The sequence below is a fragment of the Salpingoeca rosetta genome (assembly GCF_000188695.1).
Source record: "Salpingoeca rosetta unplaced genomic scaffold supercont1.13, whole genome shotgun sequence".
Classification (NCBI taxonomy): Eukaryota; class Choanoflagellata; order Craspedida; family Salpingoecidae; genus Salpingoeca; species Salpingoeca rosetta.
The window spans coordinates 1,169,202-1,190,120 of record NW_004754921.1 but is presented as its reverse complement, the minus strand read 5'-3'; the positions used below and the strand labels follow the sequence as shown (position 1 = coordinate 1,190,120).

Below are 20,919 nucleotides of genomic sequence, written 5' to 3'. Positions count from 1 at the left end.
CATGTCGAGCTCTTGATACCTGACCCCAGCTCGTACTGCTCGTGAGCTGAATGCTACCACTGACTCGTTCATAAAGTGTCACTAATCAGCATATAGTGCACTATACCTTACCAGGATGCATGATGCTACTACCGCGGTCTTCTACATCTCGAACAATATATAGCTGAGCACGCTACCCGTCACTCACAAAAACGATAATACTACCTTCCAAATGACGTCCTCTACTCAACATAAAACCCTGGTAAGTAAGATGGACTTGAGATAGAACTGAGTAAGGGTAAAAAAAAGAAAAAAATATCATAGGATCACACACACACACACACACACACACACACACACACACACACACACACACACACACACACACACACACACACACACACACACTACCCCCCCCCCCACACACACACACACATTAATCAACCACGACGACCACCAGGACTTTGTGGAGACGGCGACGCTTCGTGCGACGTCACTGCTGCGCCAAAATCTTCTTCGCGCGCAGGACGACGAATCACTCGAGCACGCAAACGCGCGCATCCTCCTCCCGCGATTGGCATCCCGCATCAGGTGGTGGTGGTGGTGGCAGTTATCAGCACTGCTGTTGAGCATTTCACATTTTGAGCGTACGCCGACACACGTGAAAAGACAACTACACACGCGTGAATGTACACTCACACGCTTGTGCATGTGTGTGCATGTGTGTGTGTGTGCGTGTGTGTGACATTGCGCGTTGCAGCGGGTGCTGTAAAGTGATGCGGGCAGAGAAGTTGCCTGAGGAATGCGTCACCGGGTTTGAGGGTGTGCTCTCGGAGCTCCACCTCTTCACCATCCACACCGTCTTCCGTCTTGCCGAGAAGGGTGAGGGGCGCGGATGGCGGCGGCCGTGAGCAGTGCATCCATATGTGATTGTGTGTGTATGTTTGCATGTGTGCATGTGTGCATGTGTGCATGTGTGTGTTTGTTTGTGTGTGTGTGTGCATTTGCACATGCTGATGCTAGTGTGTTTGTGCTTGAAGACGAGAGAATGCGTTTTTTTTTTTTCGTGCAAGCGTTGCTTGCTCATCCAGACATACGTGTGTTCGTGTGTGTTCGTGTGTTCAACAGAGATTCGACAACTGTGCGACAAGGAGGACTGGCAGCCGCTCGAAGATGGCACACGCACAACACTGGTACATGCACACATACAAACACACATGCACATGCACGTGCACACATGCACATACGTGCCTACGGAGTTGATGCTCCTCCCGCCAACCTTTGCAATCCCAAAACCTTGCACATGTCACTGGCGTTGCCGATCTCGCCGAGTCGTGTACCGTCATGCTTCCTCCCCCCTCCCTCACGTGCCACTGACACCCAACATTGTTGTCCCTGCGTGCCTGCATGCAATCATGGATTCGGGACGACTGACCGACAGCCTGAAAAGTTCTTGCACATTCTTACAGACACGCTACACTCGCTAAAAGAGTTTGCGAGCGCCAGCACGGCAACAGCCGATGCACTGGTACGTGTGTGTATGTATGTATGTGTGTAGTGTGTGTGGGGGGGAGGGGTTGCAGCACTCGCGTGTGCCCTCATCTCACCCCATCGTTGTCCACTCAAGCTCTTCCCATGCATCGATCGCATCTGATTTTGAACCAACGCCGCTTTTGTGACTCACCCCCACTCCACCACGTCACACCATGCCTGCACTCCAGGACCAAGTGAACGTGGAAGCGCTGCTGTCGTCGACGTTCTCGTCGTTTGCAGATGTGTTGGAGCAGCTGGCAATGGCGCCTGTTCCTGCACACACATCGCGCTCACAATCGTGCGTTGAGTGTGGTGGTGATGTGATGGTGTTTGCTGTGGTGTTTGTGGTGGTGGTCGCGGCTGGTGTGGGGCCAGCGGTGGATGAGGGGAGACATGGGCTTAGGCTCCTGTTGTGCTTGAGAGCGAACGCCAGCGTGTGCATTCCCATCGAGTGTTCGGTCCTGCGCTCTCAACTCACATTACTCACATCACCCCTGATCAGGATGAGCGGGCTGGATGAGGATCGTGGATCTGTGTCGAGTGGCGTTGATGAGACGACACGACGCATACACACGCTGCAGCACCGCCTGCTGTGCATCATCAGCAACACGTTCTACACCCGCGATGTTGTTGCCGGCACCCTCACCGCCGACCTGGACGAACTGCGCGTGGATCTCAGCGATCTCTTTGACGTGCGTGATTGTGATTGTGATTGTGATTGTGCGTGATTGTGTGTGATTGTGTGTGTGTGTGTGATTGTGTGTGATTGTGTGTGATCGTCTGGGATTCCAACTCTCTCCGTATCACTGCTAACATGGCCTCTAATCCTGTGTCATGTTTGCGGTGTAGGCGACGCTGGAGAAATACTCTGAGCTTCAGCGCAGACTCATGGACAAGTTGGTAGATGTGCAGGCCCAGTCCTTCGTCACTATCGTGAGGCGACAGGCTTGCGTGTGTGCGTGTGTGTGTGCGTGTGTGTGTGCGTTTGCGTGTTCTTGTTTGTACGTGTGTGCATGTCTGTAAATGTGTGTGCATGCATCCATGCAGTCCCTTGTGTGTGATGGATGGCGGTCACTGCCATCATTCTCACATCATTCACCGCCACCGCCGCCGCCACATCCACCACCACCACTGCTGCCGCCGTGTTGCCAGCTCCGTCACAACGCAGCAGCCGGCCTCAAGAGTCTTCCGGCCACACTTTGTACGCCAGCACACACGCACATGTGTCTGCCTGTGTGTTTGCCTCACGCAATCCGCTTTCCTGGCATCTTGTTGCTTGTGCCATGTGTGCGGACAGCCTGTCATCTACCAATGGGGATATCTAGGTGGCGCGTCGCTGTGTGTGTGCGTGTGTGTGTGCGTTTGCGTGTTCTTGTTTGTACGTGTGTGCATGTCTGTAAATGTGTGTGCATGCATCCATGCAGTCCCTTGTGTGTGATGGATGGCGGTCACTGCCATCATTCTCACATCATTCACCGCCACCGCCGCCGCCACATCCACCACCACCACTGCTGCCGCCGTGTTGCCAGCTCCGTCACAACGCAGCAGCCGGCCTCAAGAGTCTTCCGGCCACACTTTGTACGCCAGCACACACGCACATGTGTCTGCCTGTGTGTTTGCCTCACGCAATCCGCTTTCCTGGCATCTTGTTGCTTGTGCCATGTGTGCGGACAGCCTGTCATCTACCGCTTCAAGTGTCTATTTTGTCCTTGACCATTCCAATCACGTCGCTCCCCCGCGTGCGTTCATCTCCTCTGTTGTTTCAATTTCTTGCAGCGATTCGGCCGTATGTGATGCTGATTCTCTTCGACCTCGTTCTTCTCCACCACGAAATCACAAACACGGCAAAAGGGTACGTGGTGGCACGTGTACGCACGCATGTGTGCGTTGATGTGCATGGACATGAGCAAGAGGCGTGTATTAGGCTCACAAGCTCACCAGCACGTTCACACACACACACACACACATGCATCCACACACATTCCCTCCTTCAATTCCTCCAATCCTGCATCTGCAGGTTCACCGGGCGCATTCTGGCTGCGATCACGGAGCAGCTGAGTACGGGCATGTTACAGGCCGTGCGTCAAGTTGTCGGCGCCCCTCCCCGCGTTATTACGCAGGTTTGGTTGTTTGTTTGTTGCGCGCGCGCGCGCGTGTGTGTGTGTGTTTATGTGTGTGCTTTTTGTGTACATGATGTTTCGACTTTCATTCTCGTGCTGCGCATGCCATGTTTTTCTCGGTTTCACACACACGGACCTCTCCCCACCCCACCAAACAACACTCAACAGCTGCACGCGGAAGTTGTTGTGTTCCAGCGTGTTCTGCACGCGTTTGACAACGAGACGAGCCTCTGGTCGGGTGTTCTCAAGGTGTTGGCGTCAAAGGCGGCAAAGGCAAAGCGAAACAGCAGCAGCGGCGGCGGCAGCAGCAGCAGCAGAGGTGGTTGTGTGTGTTTGTGTGTGTGTTTGTTTGTGTGTTTGTTTGCGTGTGACAAGCTGTAGTTGCTATGATACACTCGTGTATCGCTGCGTGCATGTTCAACTGACTGCATGAACCTCCATCTCTCATCCTCCCTCTCACCCACCTCCGCACCAGGCCGCCAGCTGCCAACGCCTGGTCGCCACTCTCCAACAGCAGCGGCGCCACCCCTCACCATCTCAGCGTGCGTATGCTCAACGTGCACGCATGTGTGTGTTTGCACTTGTAGATGTGTGTGTATGTGTGTGGTTCCATGCTGTTGGACACATGCATGCGAACCTGTATTTCATGCCGTTCTCACCATCACCTCTGCTGATACTGATGTTGGTGCTGGTGCTGCAGGGAGATTGAGGCAGCGGTGGACGCGTTCATGCGGCGGTCACGCGTGCATCTCCACTGCCTCATGCAGCAGGACTCCGATCTCTCAGATTCCGATGTCGAGGTGTAGCCAACAAGTGCACATATACACACATGCATACACATGCACACATACACGCAAAAAACGCATGTGGCTGGGCCATTGTTGAAACGCCCACTTTTTCCCCTCTCATCCATGTGTACATATGGAGATTGAACGACGTGTTGCTCAGGCTGTGTGACATTGTTTGTGGTCCGATTTGTAGTTGTGAAGAAACAACGGACAGACGATGATGACCAACGTGGGTAACAGTGATCAGCAAAAAAAAAAAAAAAAAGGCGGGAACTGACGCCTCCGTGACAAATACCTTGCAAACACACACACACACACACACACACACACACACACACACACACACACACACACACACACACACACACACACACAAGAGTTTTAGGACACGAGGGAGCGGCGAGAAGAGCTCCTCAAGTTGTACCGACACGATGATGACGAAGATGACGACGACGATGTTGTGCTCCCAGATCCAATGAGGGAACGGCGAAGAGAGCGGCTGGAAGTTCGTGCCTGCGTGTCAAGCGAACAGCAGTGTACTGATGTGAGGCGACAGAAAGTCACACACACATCACACACACAGACACACACACCCACACATACACACACACAGACACACACCCACACATACACACACACACCTTGGCTGACGACGTCTCCACTGCCGCTGTTTTGGCGGGCGGTCGCGATCGCGGATCGATCACACTTGAGGACGCCATCCTCCGCTTCACATCGGCCGCCTGACCAAAGCAGCCGCACGACAACCACACGTGTGTTACAGTTTCACAGCGAAGATATACGCAGCACGATTTCACACACACACACACACACACACACACACACACACACACACAAAATAGCGTCCTGGTTCGGTGCGGGCTTCCAACTTACCCTGGAAGCCGTGGCAGCCGTTGCCGCTGCGTTGGTGCTGGCGCTGCCAAGTGGAACGCGCGTGAAACCCGACCGCCGCCTCATCTTCGCGCTCGTGATGGTGGAGGATGTTGCCGATGAAAGCGACGATGATGATGTTGTGGAACTGTTCAGTGCAGTGCCTGTTGTGCGTTGCCTGTCTCTGTCAGGTTTGAGCGTGCGCGTGCGCTCAGACGTGATGCTGACGCGTCTGTGTGTGTTCTCCTTGTCGTGCGCGCGCGCGCCATCCGCCATCATCAGTGACGTGGACGTGCTCGTGTCATCTGTGCTGCCGCCGCTCTTGCTTAGTACTGTGCGTGCAGATGCGACAAGAGACCGCCGCTGCCGACGCGACGCCTTGTTCACAGCAGCAGCATCGCTCGCAGCGCGTCTTGATAGCTGTGATGATGACAACGCCACGCTTGCGCTTGATGTTGTTGTTGTTGTGGCGCTTGTGGCTGGCGCAAGCGGCGGAGATGACGAAGCGGGAAACTGTGGTGGTGACGGTGATGAGGGCGCAGCGTCCGGTTGGTCAGCCGGAGACCCGCGAGCTGACGAAATGGCGGCTGCAAGCGCGAGCCTTGACCGCATGGCCCGGAGAGGAGAGTCAGGGCCAGACAGACTCTCACGCACAGCGCGGAGCACGCGAGAGTCCACGCGTTTCGTAGCTGTTCTTGCTGGGGACGCTGCTGGGCAGTTGTTTGTCGCTTGACGACGGATTTGGTTCATGTGTGATGGCTGGGAACGCTCTGCTGCTGGCGGCGTGTTGCTGCTACTTTGTGCGCCCTGCTCATATTCTTGGTGCTGCTGCTGCTGCTGCTGCTGCTGTTGTTGCTGCTGGTGTAATCTTGCCAGTTCCTGTTGAATCAGGTCGTCATTGTCAGGTGTATTAGTTACACCCCGCGTCACGACATGTGCCGTGGGTGCTGCAGATGGCTGCAAGGCTTCGCCAGATTGTGTGCTGTTAAGGGTGGCGGTGGTTGAGAGTGTAGCGGTGCGAACGCTCGTTCGCCGCGCACGCCGTGCCTCCACATCTGCGCTGCGCAACCCAAGCCCGAGCGACGTTCTTCTCCGTGCCCGCTGCGTCCGCTGTGATTGGCCAAGCTGTGCTCCCTCTGACATGAGAGATGAGAGTGGAGCGGAGTTGGGATGGAACGAGGTGAATTGAGGTATGAAAGAGTGTGTGGTGAGATGAGGGCGGACATGCTTGTGACCTTTGTGTCAGCTGCAATTAACGAAGCGCACAGCACGAGCACAAGCAGATGCAATCGTCAGCGCATGCATGTGCGTGGGAGAGTCGACGGCACTTCCAATACCGTCTCGTGTTTGGACAACTCACTCTCGTGGCTGGCATGTGGATGTCGAAACCAGTCATGATGCTCATCCCTTTGAACGACAGGTTAAGAGAGAGGGGGGGGGGAACAGTGCGACATGTGGCGCATACAGTGTAGAGTGAGGTGATGAAGACAATCGTGCATGTCCATTCATTCTTCTTTGCTTGCTTGTGTTCCTTCATTCCTGATGACCACAGGCACCAGCCAAAGCACAGCACCTACTGACTAACACCTTGCTACTCACTTGTAAACGTGGGAGTGGCCCAGGTCAAACCACTGCGGCGCATCAAACTCATATGTGTTCGACGTCATGGTCGGCGGCAGACGTTGGGTGCGTGGTGCGTGTGTGCTCCTTGTTGACGTGCAGACAGCCGGATTTGAATTTGAGGCGGCAGAAATTTTGGTGTTTGGCAATGATTTCAAATATTTTTCTACAGTGCGCGAGACGATGCCGATGACGCGCCCCTCCTTGGGCTGGGCTGTGGTGATGGCCGTCGTTGCTGCTGCTGCCGTAGTTTCAACACCGACAACGACCATGGCACAGTATGTCCAAGTCTTTCTTTAACACGTGTGTGTTTTTGATGTACTGGTGTTGGTGTTGGGAGTTCGTGTGATGCACCCCTTTTGTTTGTGTTGTTGACTTTTGTCCCTTGTGCTGTGTGGTACTTTTGTTCCTGCCGAGCTCACTCATTATCGCCCGCACATGCTTTTGTTCGTTTTCTCGCGTGCCATTGCCATGCGCTTCTCTTCAATGTCTTGACTACAGGACTATGGATCCGTCGACCACGTCCACGATGACGGGGTCTGGCTCTGGGCATGGTAGCTTCAGTACCGCAAGTTCGTCGTCGACAGCAGCAGATGCCGGCAGCACGACGACGACCACCACCACCGCCATTGGAGCGAGCACCACGCCGTTGGTGATGACCACCACGAGTACCAGCAGCGTAGCGACGTTGAGCGGCTACTTGGCTTCGACGCTGTTTGTGCCTGGGCTGAGTGAGGACGCCTTCCAGGCCGCCAGCCCGCGGTTTCTGTCCGTGGTGGCGCGTATCACGGGCGTGCCTTCCACGGCCGTGTCTGTGGCATATGTTGTGTCGACCACACGCACGGCAGACAGCGGTGCAGGCGATGGCGATGATGACGAGGGCCAGGGCGCTGTCGCAGGGGTAGAGGTGCGCTACATCGTGGGGTTGCCAGCCGGGTGTGGGTGTGAGCAAACTGTGACGGAGGCGATGGTGAGCGAACGCCTGCTGTCGTCACTGCGGCTGTCGCTTCAGGCAAGCGGCAGTGTCACGGTGACGGCGCTGCCTGAGCCAAGCGAAGGGATGGAGACACCGCCAGATGACAACGGCAGCTCGAACCGGCTCATGTATGCGATCATTGCCTCCGCTGGTGCCCTGGTCCTCACCATTATCGGCAGCGTAATTGCGTGCAAGTGTGCGCGTCGACCCTCTGATCGCTACACGATGCAGCAGCAAAGTGGCGGCAGCGGCGGCGGCGGCGGCGACACCAACATGTCCATATTCTCTGGTCTCAACCCAACGTTTGACAGCTCCCTCTCCTCCTCTTCCCGCGTCTGACAATCGTGCTGGATGTGTGCGTTTGCATGTGTGTGTGCGTGTGTGCGCACAGTTGTGTGTGTGTGTGTGCATGGGCATGTGTGTTTGTGTGCAGTTGTGCATGTGTTCATGTATTCACGTGCGTGTGTGTGTATGTGCAGTTGTGCATGTGCGTGCGCGAACATCTTTCTTTTCGTGTGTTAATGCCGCGGTCACAGTAGCTGCGTGTGTCTTGGTTGCCGGTTTCAGCCAATGCGCACATGCGACCCTGCCCCCTCCCCCCTCCATTCTATCGTATTCGCACCAGATTTGCTGCTCTTCTCTTCTCTTCTCTTCTCTTCTCTTCTCTTCTCTTCTCTTCTCTTCTCTTTTCTTCTCTTCTCCTGTCCTCTCGTTACGTTGTATTGGGATTAAGCAACCACACTTTGAGAGTTGGAAAACAAGGACATGCAACCATCAAACCAGGCAAGTGGGAAAACTCAACAGCACAGCACGTAGGTGAACAGAAATGTATGAACAATCACAGCAGCACACAACAGCACACACCCATAGGAGAACAATCAAAAGCAAAACGAAAAACCCGCAGCCAAGCAAGTGCAGAGAGGCGCATCAGCACGAACACATCAGTTGGCGCTGCCCTTGTCATTCGCCTTTGTTGTTGTCGTTGTTGTTGCTGCTGTTGTCGAGGCTGTGGCAGCTGAGGCTGGTGATGGCGGCTGCACCGCATTGGCAATGATGCCGTCGTACACGGCCGCGTACACGTGGCGGTTGTGGTCAAACGCACGTGCGAGGCGAAGGAACACGGCGTGCAGGCGCGGGCTGCACAGGTCAAGGCCGTTGTTGGCGCGAAGGCCGGCCTGCGTTGGAGATGGTGCGCGGATGACGCGGCGGTATTCATCGCGCACGCGCTTGGTGAGGAGGGCGGACGGGGGCGCCGGCGCCAAACGGCTCGTCTGAATGCAGAGCGACAAAAGAGAGACACACGTCTGAATGCAGAGCGACAAAAGAGAGACACACACAGAGATAGAGAGAGGGGGGAACCGGAAGGAGGATAAATGGAAGGTGAGACGAGGACACAGTGAAAACCACAGCCCTTCTTCAATTCAAACACGCACAGACACACACACAGACACACACACACAGACAGACACGCACAGACACAGACACAGACACAGACACACACACACACACAGACACAGACGGACACACACACATAGGCAGACACACAGGCAGACAGACACAGACAGACAGACAGACACACAGACACACACACCTCGGATGCGGGCCTCCTCCTCTTGCGTGAGTTTGGGCTGCAGGTGTTTGTTGATGGCGCTGATGGCAAACGTGCACATGCGGCGGTGCGATGAATCATCGAGACCATTCGTCCATCCCTCGGTCATGAACGCGCCTAGCATCAGCTCCCGGAACTCCTGTACGCGTGGAAACGTTGGTGCGTGAGGTGACGAGTGTGTGGTGACGAGTGTGTGGCGATGATGAGGGGATGCGATGGGTGTGTGGGGAATGAGAGGGCGGAACAACACGGCGTGTGAAGGCAAGCAAAGGCGGTGGCAGGGGCTGTTGTTGAAATTGTGGAAAGAAGAACAGCGGTACATGGAGGTGATGACACAACAACGCATGAGTACCAGGGTCACAACACAGCGATGAGCGCACCTTTGCAATGTCCTGGTTGTGCTTGATGCGGTGCACCTTGTGTGAAATGAGAGTGTACAGTGCGCACGTGTGTGCTATTGCACTCAGCTCCTGCCGCGCTGTTGTGATGAGCGGTTGATCCGCCTGGCAATGGAATGAAGAGGGGGTGGGGGAGAACAAGAGAGATTTATGTTGGTGAGGACAGTAGGGAGGGGGTGAAGTTGTGAGGATGAAGAGGACGATACAACGAAGCACACAAGGTGCAACTTGAGCACACACGCACGCACACATGCACACAACATCGCAATCAAAGTAACACATACACATACACACGCACGCACACACACACGCGCGCACACACGCACACGCACACGCACACACATATACACACACATACACACACACACATACACACGCACACACACACACACACACACAAACACAAACACACACAAACACACACACACACGCACGCACGCACCACGAGCGTCTCTGGAAAGGCATCGTCGCACTCCTTTGAGAAGAGCAGCCGCTCTGTTGCCACGAAAAAGTGTTCGGAAAACGTCATCTTCTGGGCCGCCTCTGCTGTTGACTCGAGCGTGTTTGTTGTCGCCGCCACATAGGGCTCGCTTGCACACACACCAGCCTCACTGTATAGCCAGGCGAGAGCAAAGACAGGTGTTGCGGGCGCGGTGAGAATAAGCAGACACATGTTCAGTGAATGTATGCGTGTGTGTGTGTCTGTGTTTGTGGGTGCAGGTTTGGGTGTGCAAGCCTGTGTGGAACAGCGCAACCACGATGACATAACATGGGAACAATGCCACCGTCACACCAAGAATAGCTCAACAACACAGCATTGCAGCAGCAAAGAACGATCGCGGTGGCCGTACCTGACAGCGGCTGCGAGCCACTTCTCCGTGTTGTCGAAGGTGAGGGCGCCAGAGAAGACGAGAGATTGGATGCGATCCCGCTCAAGCTGGGCGCCGTACTGGTGGTGCGGTATGGGATGGTGATGGTGATGGTGATGGTGATGGTGATGGTGATGGTGAGTTTGGGGGATGGTGAGCGATGGCATGCAGGAGTGACTATATTGCAATGGCAACACCAAACGTATGAGTGGATAACACCAAACACACAGCACACAGCACACACACACACACACACACACACACACACACACAGACAGACATGCAAGTGCGGTTGGCTACCTTGAGGATGAGAGGCCGGTATGTCTCGAGGATGTAGTTGGCAAGATCGAGTTGCATTGCTTCCAAAAGCGCAAATGCATTGAACAGAAACTCCGCAGTGCTGCCGGACGCCTCAAGCTGTTTCGCCGGGCGGGGAGGAAAACGAAGGAGAGCATGGACAAATGACGGTGTGAGAGAGAGAGAGAGTGTGTGTGTGTGTGCGTGTGTTGAAAGGGCATGAATGAAACATGAGTCGATGGTGAGAACCACACCTGAAACGATTTCAACCACACACACACACACAACAATGCACGCACAACAATACATACACACACACACACAACAGTACACACAACGCTTCTCAAACACAACAGCAAAACAATACACAGCAATCCACACCTGTGCGACGCGCTCGTCGCGTGAGGGCGCCGCGAGCATCTTGATGTACTTGAGCACAAACGCCTTCACATCATCAGCTGTCATGAAGCGATCACGCAGGGCAGCCGCCGTGTTCTCCGCGTCCATCTGCTCCCGAATCGTGTCGCGCAGTCGCTGCTGGCGTGGCAGCGTGGCCGCACACAGCCGGTCGACAAGGTCGCGCAGGATGGGAACCCATCGCGTCACGTCCGGAGAGCCATCGGCCTCCAGTTCTTGCTGTAGCTGATCCATGAGCGCCTTGCGGGAGATGAAGTCAATGCGACGGCGAAGGTATGCCATGTCTCCCTGTGGACCATTCGCGTGTGCACCAGTTGTTGTTGTTGCTGCTGTTGTTGTTGCTGCCGCTGATGGGATGGTCACGTGTGCCGGTGGGTGTGCCGGGTACTCTTCGTGATAGAACCGCAGCTCGCGGTCGCTGGTCAAGCGGAATGTCGGGTCGACGCACACGTTGTGCAGGAAGTCGAGATCCCACGATGCTGCCAGCTGTTTCGCCATTGCTGCGTCCGCATCCTCAGCATCGCTGCCTTCACTGCCACTCTCGGAGGCGGGTGCTGCCGGCTTTCTCGTGGTTGATGGTGATGGTGGTGTCGACGGGCGTTCATGATGCTTGTCTTCATCCTCGCTGTCCTGCTTCATGGCACCTGTGCTGCTGTCTTGATCACTGCTACGGCCGTCGCCGTTGCCGTCATGCTCGGAGCTGCTTGTGCTGGTGCTCCTGCTGCCTGCAGATGAACCCGCACCGCTTGTGGCCATGGACGCCGCTGCGCTACTTGCTGTCGTCGTCTGCTCGATGCGTTCGCGGTGGGCAGCGTGCTCGGGGCTGGTTGGCTTTGGCGTCGTGTCCGCGCTGTCACGGGTCCCGATCACCGTCGCCTTTGCGCGCGCAGCAGCACGGCGCCGCCTGACAAAGGAGAAGGTGGTTGGTGTGTGCATTGGAAGGGAGGTATTGTATGTGTGAGTGTGTGGGTGTGTGTGAGTGTATGTTAAGTAAGCATGAAAAGGATATGTGCACACATGCATTGCAGCGCACGCACACACACACACACGCACGCACGCAAGACAATACGACCACGAGAGTGCCAACATACTCTTCCTGGCGCTGAATGTGTGTTTCCTTTGCTGCCAAACACTCGTGCAATTTCTCCTGTGCACCCAAAGACTCCATGCGCGTTTCAATCATCTGCGTGCGTAAGTGCGTAAGTGCGTGTGTGTGTGTGTGTGTGTGTGTGTGTGTGTGTGTGTGTGTGTGTGTGTGTGTGTGTGTGTGTGTGCGAGGTGAGTCGATGGAACTTACGCGAGAAGGTGGGGTGATGAAAAGGCTGGGTGGGCAAGGCGGCGATGAGACTTGCAGACCGCCAGGCGTGCAGACACACAGACACACAGACACACAGACACACAGACACACAGACACACACAGACACACACAGACACACAACACAGACACACACAGACACACAACACACACACACACACATACACGCCATTCTCCCTCTCTCATGCAGGCACACACCGTCAGCTGGTCGTCGATGTGCGGGTGCCATTCGCTGCGGGAGCGCTTGTGGCGACCGACGGCAGACTTGAGGCTGAGCAGCTCCTTGTAATGATCCACAAGGCTCTGCGCCAGGGAGTCAAGGTCCTTGGACTGCCACGCCTGGAATGCGCGCACGTGGTGCCGAATGGCGCGTGTCAGCTCACTGTCGGCAATGTGCGCATACTTTCGCGCGCGGTGGCCGGCGTCAACCACATGCTGCAGCCAGCGGCGGAATCTGTGGAGACACGAGCAAAGAGAGGAGCGATAAAGGGGGACGTAAGAGTGGGGTCACATGAGCGAGTAGGTAGCACGATGACTGACACACATGCCCACACGCATTCATGCACACACATGCATACACACATTTGCATACGCTCACAAACACGCTCACAAACACACACGCACACATATGCACGCACATGTACACACATGCATACACACGCTCTCTCTCATATTGCCCTCGACAACGCACGTGGCAACGAGTGTGGATGCGCAGTCGAAGAGATGACGCTCCATGGCATCATCCCTCGTCATCAGCACGGCCTCGCGGTGATGGGTGATGAGGAAGGCCGACAGCACGATACGCACGCGCCATCTCAGCGCCTTCTTCTGGCGCGTCGCTGCGCTGTCTGCATCCGTGTCTGCGCCCCTCCCTGCTTTGGACGCGCTGCGCTTGCGCGATTGCGGCGGTGTTGAAGTTGTCTCAGCCACTGTCGGCTTCTTCGATGACGCCTCCTTTGCCTGGTCAGCTGCTGTTTCTGTTGGTGTTGCTGAAACTGTTGTTGTCGTCGTGGTCTTGCTTGCTGTTGCTGCTGCTGCGGCGGCGGCGGCAGCGGCGGCCTTCTTGGCCTTTGGCAGGGCGAGCACGTGCAGGATGTGCTCCACATCGCTCAACACCTGCTCGTCCTGAATCTCACGCGTGACCGTCTCAAAGCTCGGCGCCTCGCTGCCTTGTTCCTCCTGCAGAATGGCCTGTGTCTGCAGCCGCTTGCACGCCTGCACCAGCGTCTGCACGCGAAACCACTGCTGGATGCGCGTGGCCGCCAAGTCTTTGCTGTCGAGCGTTTGGGGGCGTGAATGTGTGTGTATGTGTGTGTGTGTGCATGCGTGTGTGTGCATGTGCGTGTGTGTGTGAATATGTGTGTTAGCATGCGAACGAAGCATGCGAACGAGTGTGAGCGTCCAAGTGTCAATGTGAATGTCCCAACGCGCAACGCACACACACACACACACAAAAAGAAACCCGCACAGATGCACGCATGCAAACCAGTGCAACAGTTCCCTTTCAGAAACACGCAGCGACGCAGCCGAGCCCAACAACACCGAAACAAGAAGCACACACCTTGTGGTCAGGCGACGGGCGGTTTTCGCTTTTTGCAGCAGGCGGTGGGCGCAGTGTGCGCGCCACTGCTCCTGGGCCGTTTCCTGCTGCTTGCGCACGGCCTGGGCCTTATCCAGGTGCATGGCGCACTTGGCGCGCTTCTGGTCCAGCAACTGCTGGCGGCGTTGTGCTGCGGAGTCAAGCAGCATGGCTAGCGCGGAGGCCCGTTGCGCCTGCTCCTGCTTCAGCAGGCGCTTGTGCGACTCCACGCGACCCTTGGTGTCCGTGCGCTTTGCACGCTGCTGTCTGTCGCGCAGGCGGTGCTGGCGGCGACGCTCAGCCCGCCGCGTCTTGACCGCAAGCGCTGGCATGGTCAACGGCTCTGGTTTCCTGCATACACCAATGCATGCGCGCATACAAACGCAAGGCGAGAGCAGTTAGTGAGCATGGTTCCTCCTGTAGTCATCGACACGAAACCAACCCGCCATCCAACGACTGGATGCACGAAACCACAAGAAAATGGGTCAAGCAAGCCCCTGGCAAGTGCACAAACAAACAGGCAAGTCGTCTGCGCAAGGTGGCAGACGCGCCAAAGCAGCCATACATGCCTTGCAAAGCGCTCTGCGACGTTGTGGGGCTTTCGTGTAGAGACCGTGAGCTCGGGAGCGTCCACGCTCCATGCCCGGCTCATGGCCTTGGTCTTCTCGTCCTTGCGCATTGTGGTTCGTCGTCTGTGCGACGTTGTGGATGGAGTAGGTTGATGGATGTCCTCTGGGTTGCTTCTTTGCTTGTGTTTGTTTGACAAGTAAGTGGAGGTACAGTTGGCTCTGAGGAGATGAGGAGATGAGGAGTGTGGAATGTGAAGTGGTCTTCGAGCTTCAGAGAGCTGACTGGTTCAGAAGAAATGTAAACAATCAATGACTTGAGAGCGCTTGGCTTGCTTGACTTTTCGAGGTGGAGAGGGTTGTGTGTGTGAACGATTGTGTGTGTGAACGATTGGCGTGAACAGATGGGGCTTGCTTCGCCTGTCGTGGAAAGGTGGGTAGACATGCAGAGGGAAAATGCTGCATGCTGGCTGGTGTTGATGGTGCTGCAGCAACGTGGTCCTTCCAACAACACAACAAGAGAGAGAGCAAAAGGCGAGAGAAATCCAAACAAAAACGAAACCGCGCGAGACGCGAAGCGCAAGAACGAAGAAAATGGGGCCTTTCTTAAAATACACAGAATATTCTCGAAGATGCCAGCAAACATTCGGGGCCGCAAATATCTCTGGCTACTTTTTATGATGTGTGGTTAGAGGTGTGCGGCCGCCAACAATTTGAGTCTGTTGTGTGTGTGTGTGTGTGTGTGTGTGTGTGTGTGTGTGTGTGTGTGTGTGTGTGTGTGTGTGTGTGTGTGTGTGTGTGTGTGTGTGTGTGTGTATGTGTGTGTGTGTGTGTGTCTGTCTGTCTGTCTGTGCGTGCGTATCGCTTACACACTCACGCACATGGAGAGAACTCTCCAGCAAAACAAAATGCATCGCAAAGCTTGCTACCATCATGGTGTATCCAACAAAGAAGGGCAAACAATGAGAAACGATCTTTCGTCTCACAGACAGTGCGCGATCAACACAACAAGAAGAAGAATAACGCTGTTCGCGCACTCACACACACTCACACAAGCTGCCTCTCTCTCTATTTCTCTCTCCCACACACGTACGCACCAACACACACACACACACACACACACGTACAAACACACACACACACACACACAAACTCCCTCTCCCATTCCACACACACACACATACGCACCAACTAACAGGAGTAACAGAACAAACAAGTTGTTTTGAATCACGAAAAGGAGAAGTTAAACTGCAAGTCTGAGAGTCGAGCCTGTGTATCTTCAACGGTTGCCTCCTTCTTCAGTTCCTGCGGGTTCACATCAGGCTGTTGGCGCAGGTGTAAGACGGTGTGAATTACATGGTGGGTTGTAAGATGAACCCCATCACGATGTGCACTTCAACTGACACAAGAAAAGGAGAACACCACGCAAGCACGCACACGCAAGCACACACACAAAAAAATAACACACACGCACCACACACACACACACACACACGCACCACACACACACACACACACACACGCGCGCACCACACACACACACACACACAACACGCGTTACCTTACCGGCACGTATTTGGTGCGTTGTTTGGGCTTGTTTGCTGGTGCCTTCGACGTGGCAACAGCTGTCGATGCATCCCCGTTGTTCTTCTTCACATCCCGCACAACATCAGTACCATCAACATTTGTGCCGTGATCATCATCATCACCACCGCCCGTCTTTGCCAGCGCGGCGTTGATGCGTGCTGCCACCAGCGAGCCTTCGGTTGGCTTGCGCTTGAGTGCGGGCCGGTGGTGGCGTGAGGCCGCAACAGCACGTGGGCGGTGCCCTGTCATGCTGTTGCTGCGCTGCTTGTGCGCCTCATTCCTCCCACTTGCACCCGTTGACGACGACGACGAGGAGGAGGATGCGGTGTTTGTTGTTGTGGCGGCGGCTGCCGCTGCCTTGCGTCTGCTTGGGCTCACCGCTGCAGTTGTGGTGTGACTCCGAGCGCTACGAACGGGCGAGCGATGCGCCCCGCCAGCCCTTGTTGCTGTTGGTTTGGCCTGCACGGCTGGCTTCGCTGCCGTGGCTGGCGACTGGGTACCCCGCTTGCCCGTCCCTTTTCTTGTCGCTGCTACTGTTGCCGTTGCTGTTGAGGCAGGGGTTGGTGGGAGCGGCTTGGTTGGCTTTGGTTTCGGCGCTGGCGCCTTTGCCTTGGGTTTGGGCTTTGGCTTGGGCTTTGGGGTTGGCGAGCCAGAGGCGCTGGAGGTGCTGTGGTGCTTGTGGCCAGCCTGGTGATGACCGTGGTGCGCATGGTGGGTGTGCGCATGCTTGTGGTGGTGATGGTGATGGTGGCGGCCGTGGCCGCCATGGTGCGCCGCCTTCTCCGGCGGTGGTGCTGCCGTAGAAGCAGTCGCTGCTGCCGCCTTTGTAGCAGTGGCCGCCTTTGGTGTGGTCGCTGGTGCTGTCGTTGTGCTTACGCGGTCGGCCTTCTTGCTGCTGGCCACAGCATCGAGCTGCTGCCCCAGCTCCTTTGCACGCGCACGCGGCGCCGGCTGCTGGCCAATAATGGTCGTTGGGACACAATTGGAGAAAAAGAGAGCCGGGGAGGGGGTTGTGTGACGAAAGGCGGTGAGGGCACATGGGGCTGCAGGTGATTCAACAACATAAAACGCAAACGCACATGTACACACGGCACACACCCACACATGTACACACACACGTACATGTACACACACAAGTACACGCACATGCACACACACACACACCTGGGATTTCTTGTCCGTGGCGGCTTGTGGTGTTGCTGTGTCCGTTTGGTCCTTCTCTGCGGCAAAGAAGGACGGGCAAAACGCCATGCGCCACGTGTGGTCGTGCGAAACAATGGCAGGACCACGCATGTCGCGCGGATGGCGAATCCGGTCCTCAGGAAGGTGCGCCGGAGGTTCAAAGTCAACACTCATCCCCAATGGACAGGTCACCTTGCCGTCCTCCGACAGAAACGTGTATGGCTGCAGCAGTGAATAAAATGCCGCCGCGGTCGCCTGTGGCGCGGGCTGCTCCCGCACCGCTGCGCTCAGCGTCCTCAACACCTTCGTGCCTGCAGGCAACGGCTCGCACGGGGCGCCCGCACGTGTGTACGTCACCTCTGCCTTGGTTGCCGCACCAGCTGCTGTACTAGCTGTTGTCGCTTGTGTCGCTGGTGTATTGGCCACCGCTGATTCTGACGTGGAAGCGCCGGCTCCCCGAGCAACGGTACGCGCTTGCGACGATGGCACAACACCACCGGCTGTCGACTGGCCGGTGGTGCGTTCGTTGTCGGCGGCTGTGTCCTCCTCGCCGCTGTCGTTGGCATCATGGTCATCAGCGTCGCCGTCCACATCCAGCATCGCCAGTGGCATTCCACCGCGCTTGCTGCGAGACAGCAGCGCCATGGGTGCCAGCCCATCACCATCGTCATCACCATCACCATCATCTGCCGTGGACAGCTCTCCGCCATCACCAACAGTATCATCCTCTTCGCCATCGTCATCGCCACCACCGCCCGTCATGAGCGGGAATCGCATTCGTGCAGATCGTGCCACGGGTTCGTCCTCATCATCATCGTCATCGTCATTGTCATCGTTGCCGCCATCCTCGGCACCATCGCCATCTTCCTCGCCCTGGCCCCCGCCTTCATCATCATCATCATCTTCATCGTCGTCGTCGTCGTCGTCATCGCCTGCGCCCATGCCCAGCACTCCCATCGGCATGCCGCGTGTGGATGTTGGGAGCCCGCTCTTTGCTCGACGCGCCCGCAGGGCTGCCATGCGCCGGCGGTTGTATTCCTCCTCGTCCTCGCTCTCTTCTTCAGATTCGCTTTCTGCTTCCGGCGTTGCGGCAACAGCCTGTAATGCGTGTGCATGTGTGTGCATGCGTGTGTGTGTGTGTGTAGATCATCGATGCGGGTGCAAAAGTGAAAGTGAGTGCGTGAGTCAGTGTTTGTGGCGGTACACCAAACCATTGGCATGCGAAGCAGAGTGTGTGCGTGTGTGCTTGCTTGTGCGACGTTGGGAACTTGCACGCATGTCCCGACATCATCAACAAGCAGGAATCGGCCTGCAGGCGAAACGAGGCGCTTCCGCTCAAACACTGTACCGGTTGTTGGCGTTGGCGAGCGTTTGCTGACATGCTCATTATGTCTGAGTGGAACATCTCTGCGGCCGACAAGGCCGCCATGCGCGCGGCCTCGATCTTCCGCTTCTCCTGCCGCATCGCGTGGTTGTGCGGTTTGTTTGTGTTTTGTTGTGTTTTGTTTGTGTGGTGCGTGTTGTGGTGGCATACGAGTGTGTGCGAGTGTGTGTGCGAGTGTGTGTGTGTGTGTGTGTGTGGATCGCAGCAGTGGAGCTACAATCAACAGCTCAAAACTCAAACACCAAGCTCCAACGTGACAACTCCCACAGACCCACCAAAGCTGGGCTGTGCCGATCCCTCCACACACCGACAACCAGGAAGGGGACACCAAGACCACGAGCAGCACAAGGCAGCCCCACAACACATCCTCCACTCTCACCTCGTCAGAGCTCATTTCGCGGCTGTGGGTCGAAAATCATTGGGCATCATACGCAAACGACGTTTGCGCTCAGGAAATTTGTGGTAAGATATTGCCATTCTTCAGAACTTGTGTTTGCAGAAGCGGAAGCTGGTGAAGAGTTAGAAGGGAGGAAGGAGGGAACGAGCAGCAACGCAGCCAACACCACACCACACCACATCCACAACCGCAACAACTGTGCACCATGTCTGGCGGGCTGAGCAATGCGGACTTTATGAAGATGGTGGCGCAGACGCCACGCCGCGACCAAACCCCGTGAGTGAGGGCGAAGCGAGGTGTGTGTATGTGTGTGTGTGCGCATGTGTTTGTGTTTGTGCGTGTGCATGTGTGTGTGTTTGTGTGTGTGTTTGTGCATGTGTGCTGCGATAGCATTTGTGTCCTGTTTCACACACTCCCACGCCGACACGCCCACACGTTTACTCACTGACGCGCTCGTGAACAGGATGGCGGAGAGCCTGGGCACTTCCAAGAAAACTGCGTCCTCCTCTTCGTCATCATCGTCGTCCACGGCAGCAGCTGCCAAGAAGAAGGCGCGCAAGAAGTAAGCCGTGTGTTTCGGGTTGTGTGCATGCATATGTATGTGCATGTGCGTGCATATACATGTGTGTATGCGTATATCCAGCTTGTCTCTGACAACTTGCCTTTGTTGATTCGTTCATCAACAAGGAAAAAGGCGTCTGAGTATGAGGAGATACAACGACGACAGAAGGAGCTCGCGGAGAAGGTATACTTGCTGCTGTTGCTGCTGTTTTTGCTGCTGTTTCTTTGCTGCTGCTGACATTTGTGCGTGTGACACATCTTGAATTTTGTTGCACGGACGCTCACGTTGACGTGTGTCTGTGTATGCGTCTGTGCAGTATCGCGATCGTGCTGCAGAGCGCCGCAAGGGCATGAACAAGGACTTTCAAGAAGCCGAGGCCATCAAAACCGCGCTGGAAAACGCAGAGGCGCCGCTGTTTGGCACGTGAGTATCTGTGGTTGTGTGTGTGTGAATGCGTGTGTGGTTGTGTGTGTGTGTGTGTTTGTGTGTGTTTGTGTGCTTGCTTCTGTTCGTGTACGTGCGCTCATCTGTGTGCGGTCATGTTCAACTGTTGGGATACTCGTGTTTGATTGCCTTGGTCACCCCTCAACACTCCCTCACCCCACCTTGGACTTTGGGTGACCTGTGACGTGCAGCGAGGAGGAAGGCGAAGCAGGGGCTGAGTCGCGGGAGGTTGCACGTGAGCGACGCCGGCGACTGATTGAAGAGTCGAAGTATCTCGGAGGTGACATTTCCCGCACCCATCTTGTCAAGGGTCTCGATTTGGCCCTCCTTGAGAAGGTCAGCAGTGCGGGGTAGGTGTGTGTGTGTGTGTGTGTGTGTGTGTGTGTGTGCGCGCGCGCGTGTGTGTGTG

General features: G+C 55.8%; 6 protein-coding genes across 6 annotated transcripts in view; 3 read left to right on the top strand and 3 right to left on the bottom strand.

The window, feature by feature from the left end:
• The window catches only part of PTSG_12349 (uncharacterized protein), a 10,408-nt gene extending 5,806 nt beyond the window's left edge, over positions 1–4,602 (top strand). The window contains exons 15-27 of the mRNA XM_004993502.1: positions 440–570; positions 740–861; positions 1,108–1,172; positions 1,421–1,507; positions 1,701–1,810; positions 2,015–2,204; positions 2,362–2,445; positions 2,665–2,713; positions 3,289–3,364; positions 3,530–3,632; positions 3,801–3,951; positions 4,108–4,174; positions 4,333–4,602. Of these exons, the coding sequence (XP_004993559.1) occupies positions 440–570; positions 740–861; positions 1,108–1,172; positions 1,421–1,507; positions 1,701–1,810; positions 2,015–2,204; positions 2,362–2,445; positions 2,665–2,713; positions 3,289–3,364; positions 3,530–3,632; positions 3,801–3,951; positions 4,108–4,174; positions 4,333–4,438 (1,341 nt within the window). The 3' untranslated portion in view covers positions 4,439–4,602. The remainder of the gene's footprint in view (positions 1–439; positions 571–739; positions 862–1,107; positions 1,173–1,420; positions 1,508–1,700; positions 1,811–2,014; positions 2,205–2,361; positions 2,446–2,664; positions 2,714–3,288; positions 3,365–3,529; positions 3,633–3,800; positions 3,952–4,107; positions 4,175–4,332) is intronic.
• A 199-nt stretch (positions 4,603–4,801) lies between these two features.
• On the bottom strand, positions 4,802–7,031 carry PTSG_05691 (uncharacterized protein; the record flags this gene model as incomplete). The annotated part of the gene is made up of 5 exons (XM_004993501.1): positions 6,908–7,031; positions 6,669–6,715; positions 5,312–6,444; positions 5,062–5,160; positions 4,802–4,933 (listed from the first exon to the last, which is right to left on the bottom strand). The coding sequence occupies exons 1-5, from the start codon at positions 6,973–6,975 to the stop codon at positions 4,802–4,804; spliced, it is 1,479 nt and encodes a 492-aa protein (XP_004993558.1). The 5' UTR covers positions 6,976–7,031.
• A 71-nt stretch (positions 7,032–7,102) lies between these two features.
• On the top strand, positions 7,103–8,561 carry PTSG_05690 (uncharacterized protein). The gene is made up of 2 exons (XM_004993500.1): positions 7,103–7,206; positions 7,430–8,561. The coding sequence occupies exons 1-2, from the start codon at positions 7,112–7,114 to the stop codon at positions 8,241–8,243; spliced, it is 909 nt and encodes a 302-aa protein (XP_004993557.1). The 5' UTR covers positions 7,103–7,111; the 3' UTR covers positions 8,244–8,561.
• Positions 8,562–8,592: 31 nt separating this feature from the next.
• Positions 8,593–15,528, bottom strand: PTSG_05689 (uncharacterized protein). Its single transcript, XM_004993499.1, has 12 exons — positions 14,958–15,528; positions 14,371–14,739; positions 13,501–14,082; positions 13,008–13,263; positions 12,586–12,677; positions 11,459–12,398; positions 11,081–11,197; positions 10,763–10,860; positions 10,354–10,522; positions 9,894–10,016; positions 9,496–9,652; positions 8,593–9,175 (listed from the first exon to the last, which is right to left on the bottom strand). Exons 1-12 carry the CDS (start codon positions 15,065–15,067, stop codon positions 9,117–9,119), a joined length of 3,072 nt encoding a protein of 1,023 aa, XP_004993556.1. The 5' UTR covers positions 15,068–15,528; the 3' UTR covers positions 8,593–9,116.
• A 347-nt stretch (positions 15,529–15,875) lies between these two features.
• On the bottom strand, positions 15,876–19,554 carry PTSG_05688 (uncharacterized protein). Its single transcript, XM_004993498.1, has 5 exons — positions 19,487–19,554; positions 19,072–19,179; positions 17,706–18,821; positions 16,521–17,492; positions 15,876–16,277 (listed from the first exon to the last, which is right to left on the bottom strand). The coding sequence occupies exons 1-5, from the start codon at positions 19,499–19,501 to the stop codon at positions 16,182–16,184; spliced, it is 2,307 nt and encodes a 768-aa protein (XP_004993555.1). The 5' UTR covers positions 19,502–19,554; the 3' UTR covers positions 15,876–16,181.
• Positions 19,555–19,594: 40 nt separating this feature from the next.
• The window catches only part of PTSG_12348 (uncharacterized protein), a 4,583-nt gene continuing 3,258 nt past the window's right edge, over positions 19,595–20,919 (top strand). Inside the window, exons 1-5 of the mRNA XM_004993497.1 lie at positions 19,595–19,780; positions 19,968–20,066; positions 20,192–20,249; positions 20,383–20,489; positions 20,702–20,853. Coding sequence (XP_004993554.1) covers positions 19,710–19,780; positions 19,968–20,066; positions 20,192–20,249; positions 20,383–20,489; positions 20,702–20,853 — 487 coding nt within the window. The 5' untranslated portion in view covers positions 19,595–19,709. The remainder of the gene's footprint in view (positions 19,781–19,967; positions 20,067–20,191; positions 20,250–20,382; positions 20,490–20,701; positions 20,854–20,919) is intronic.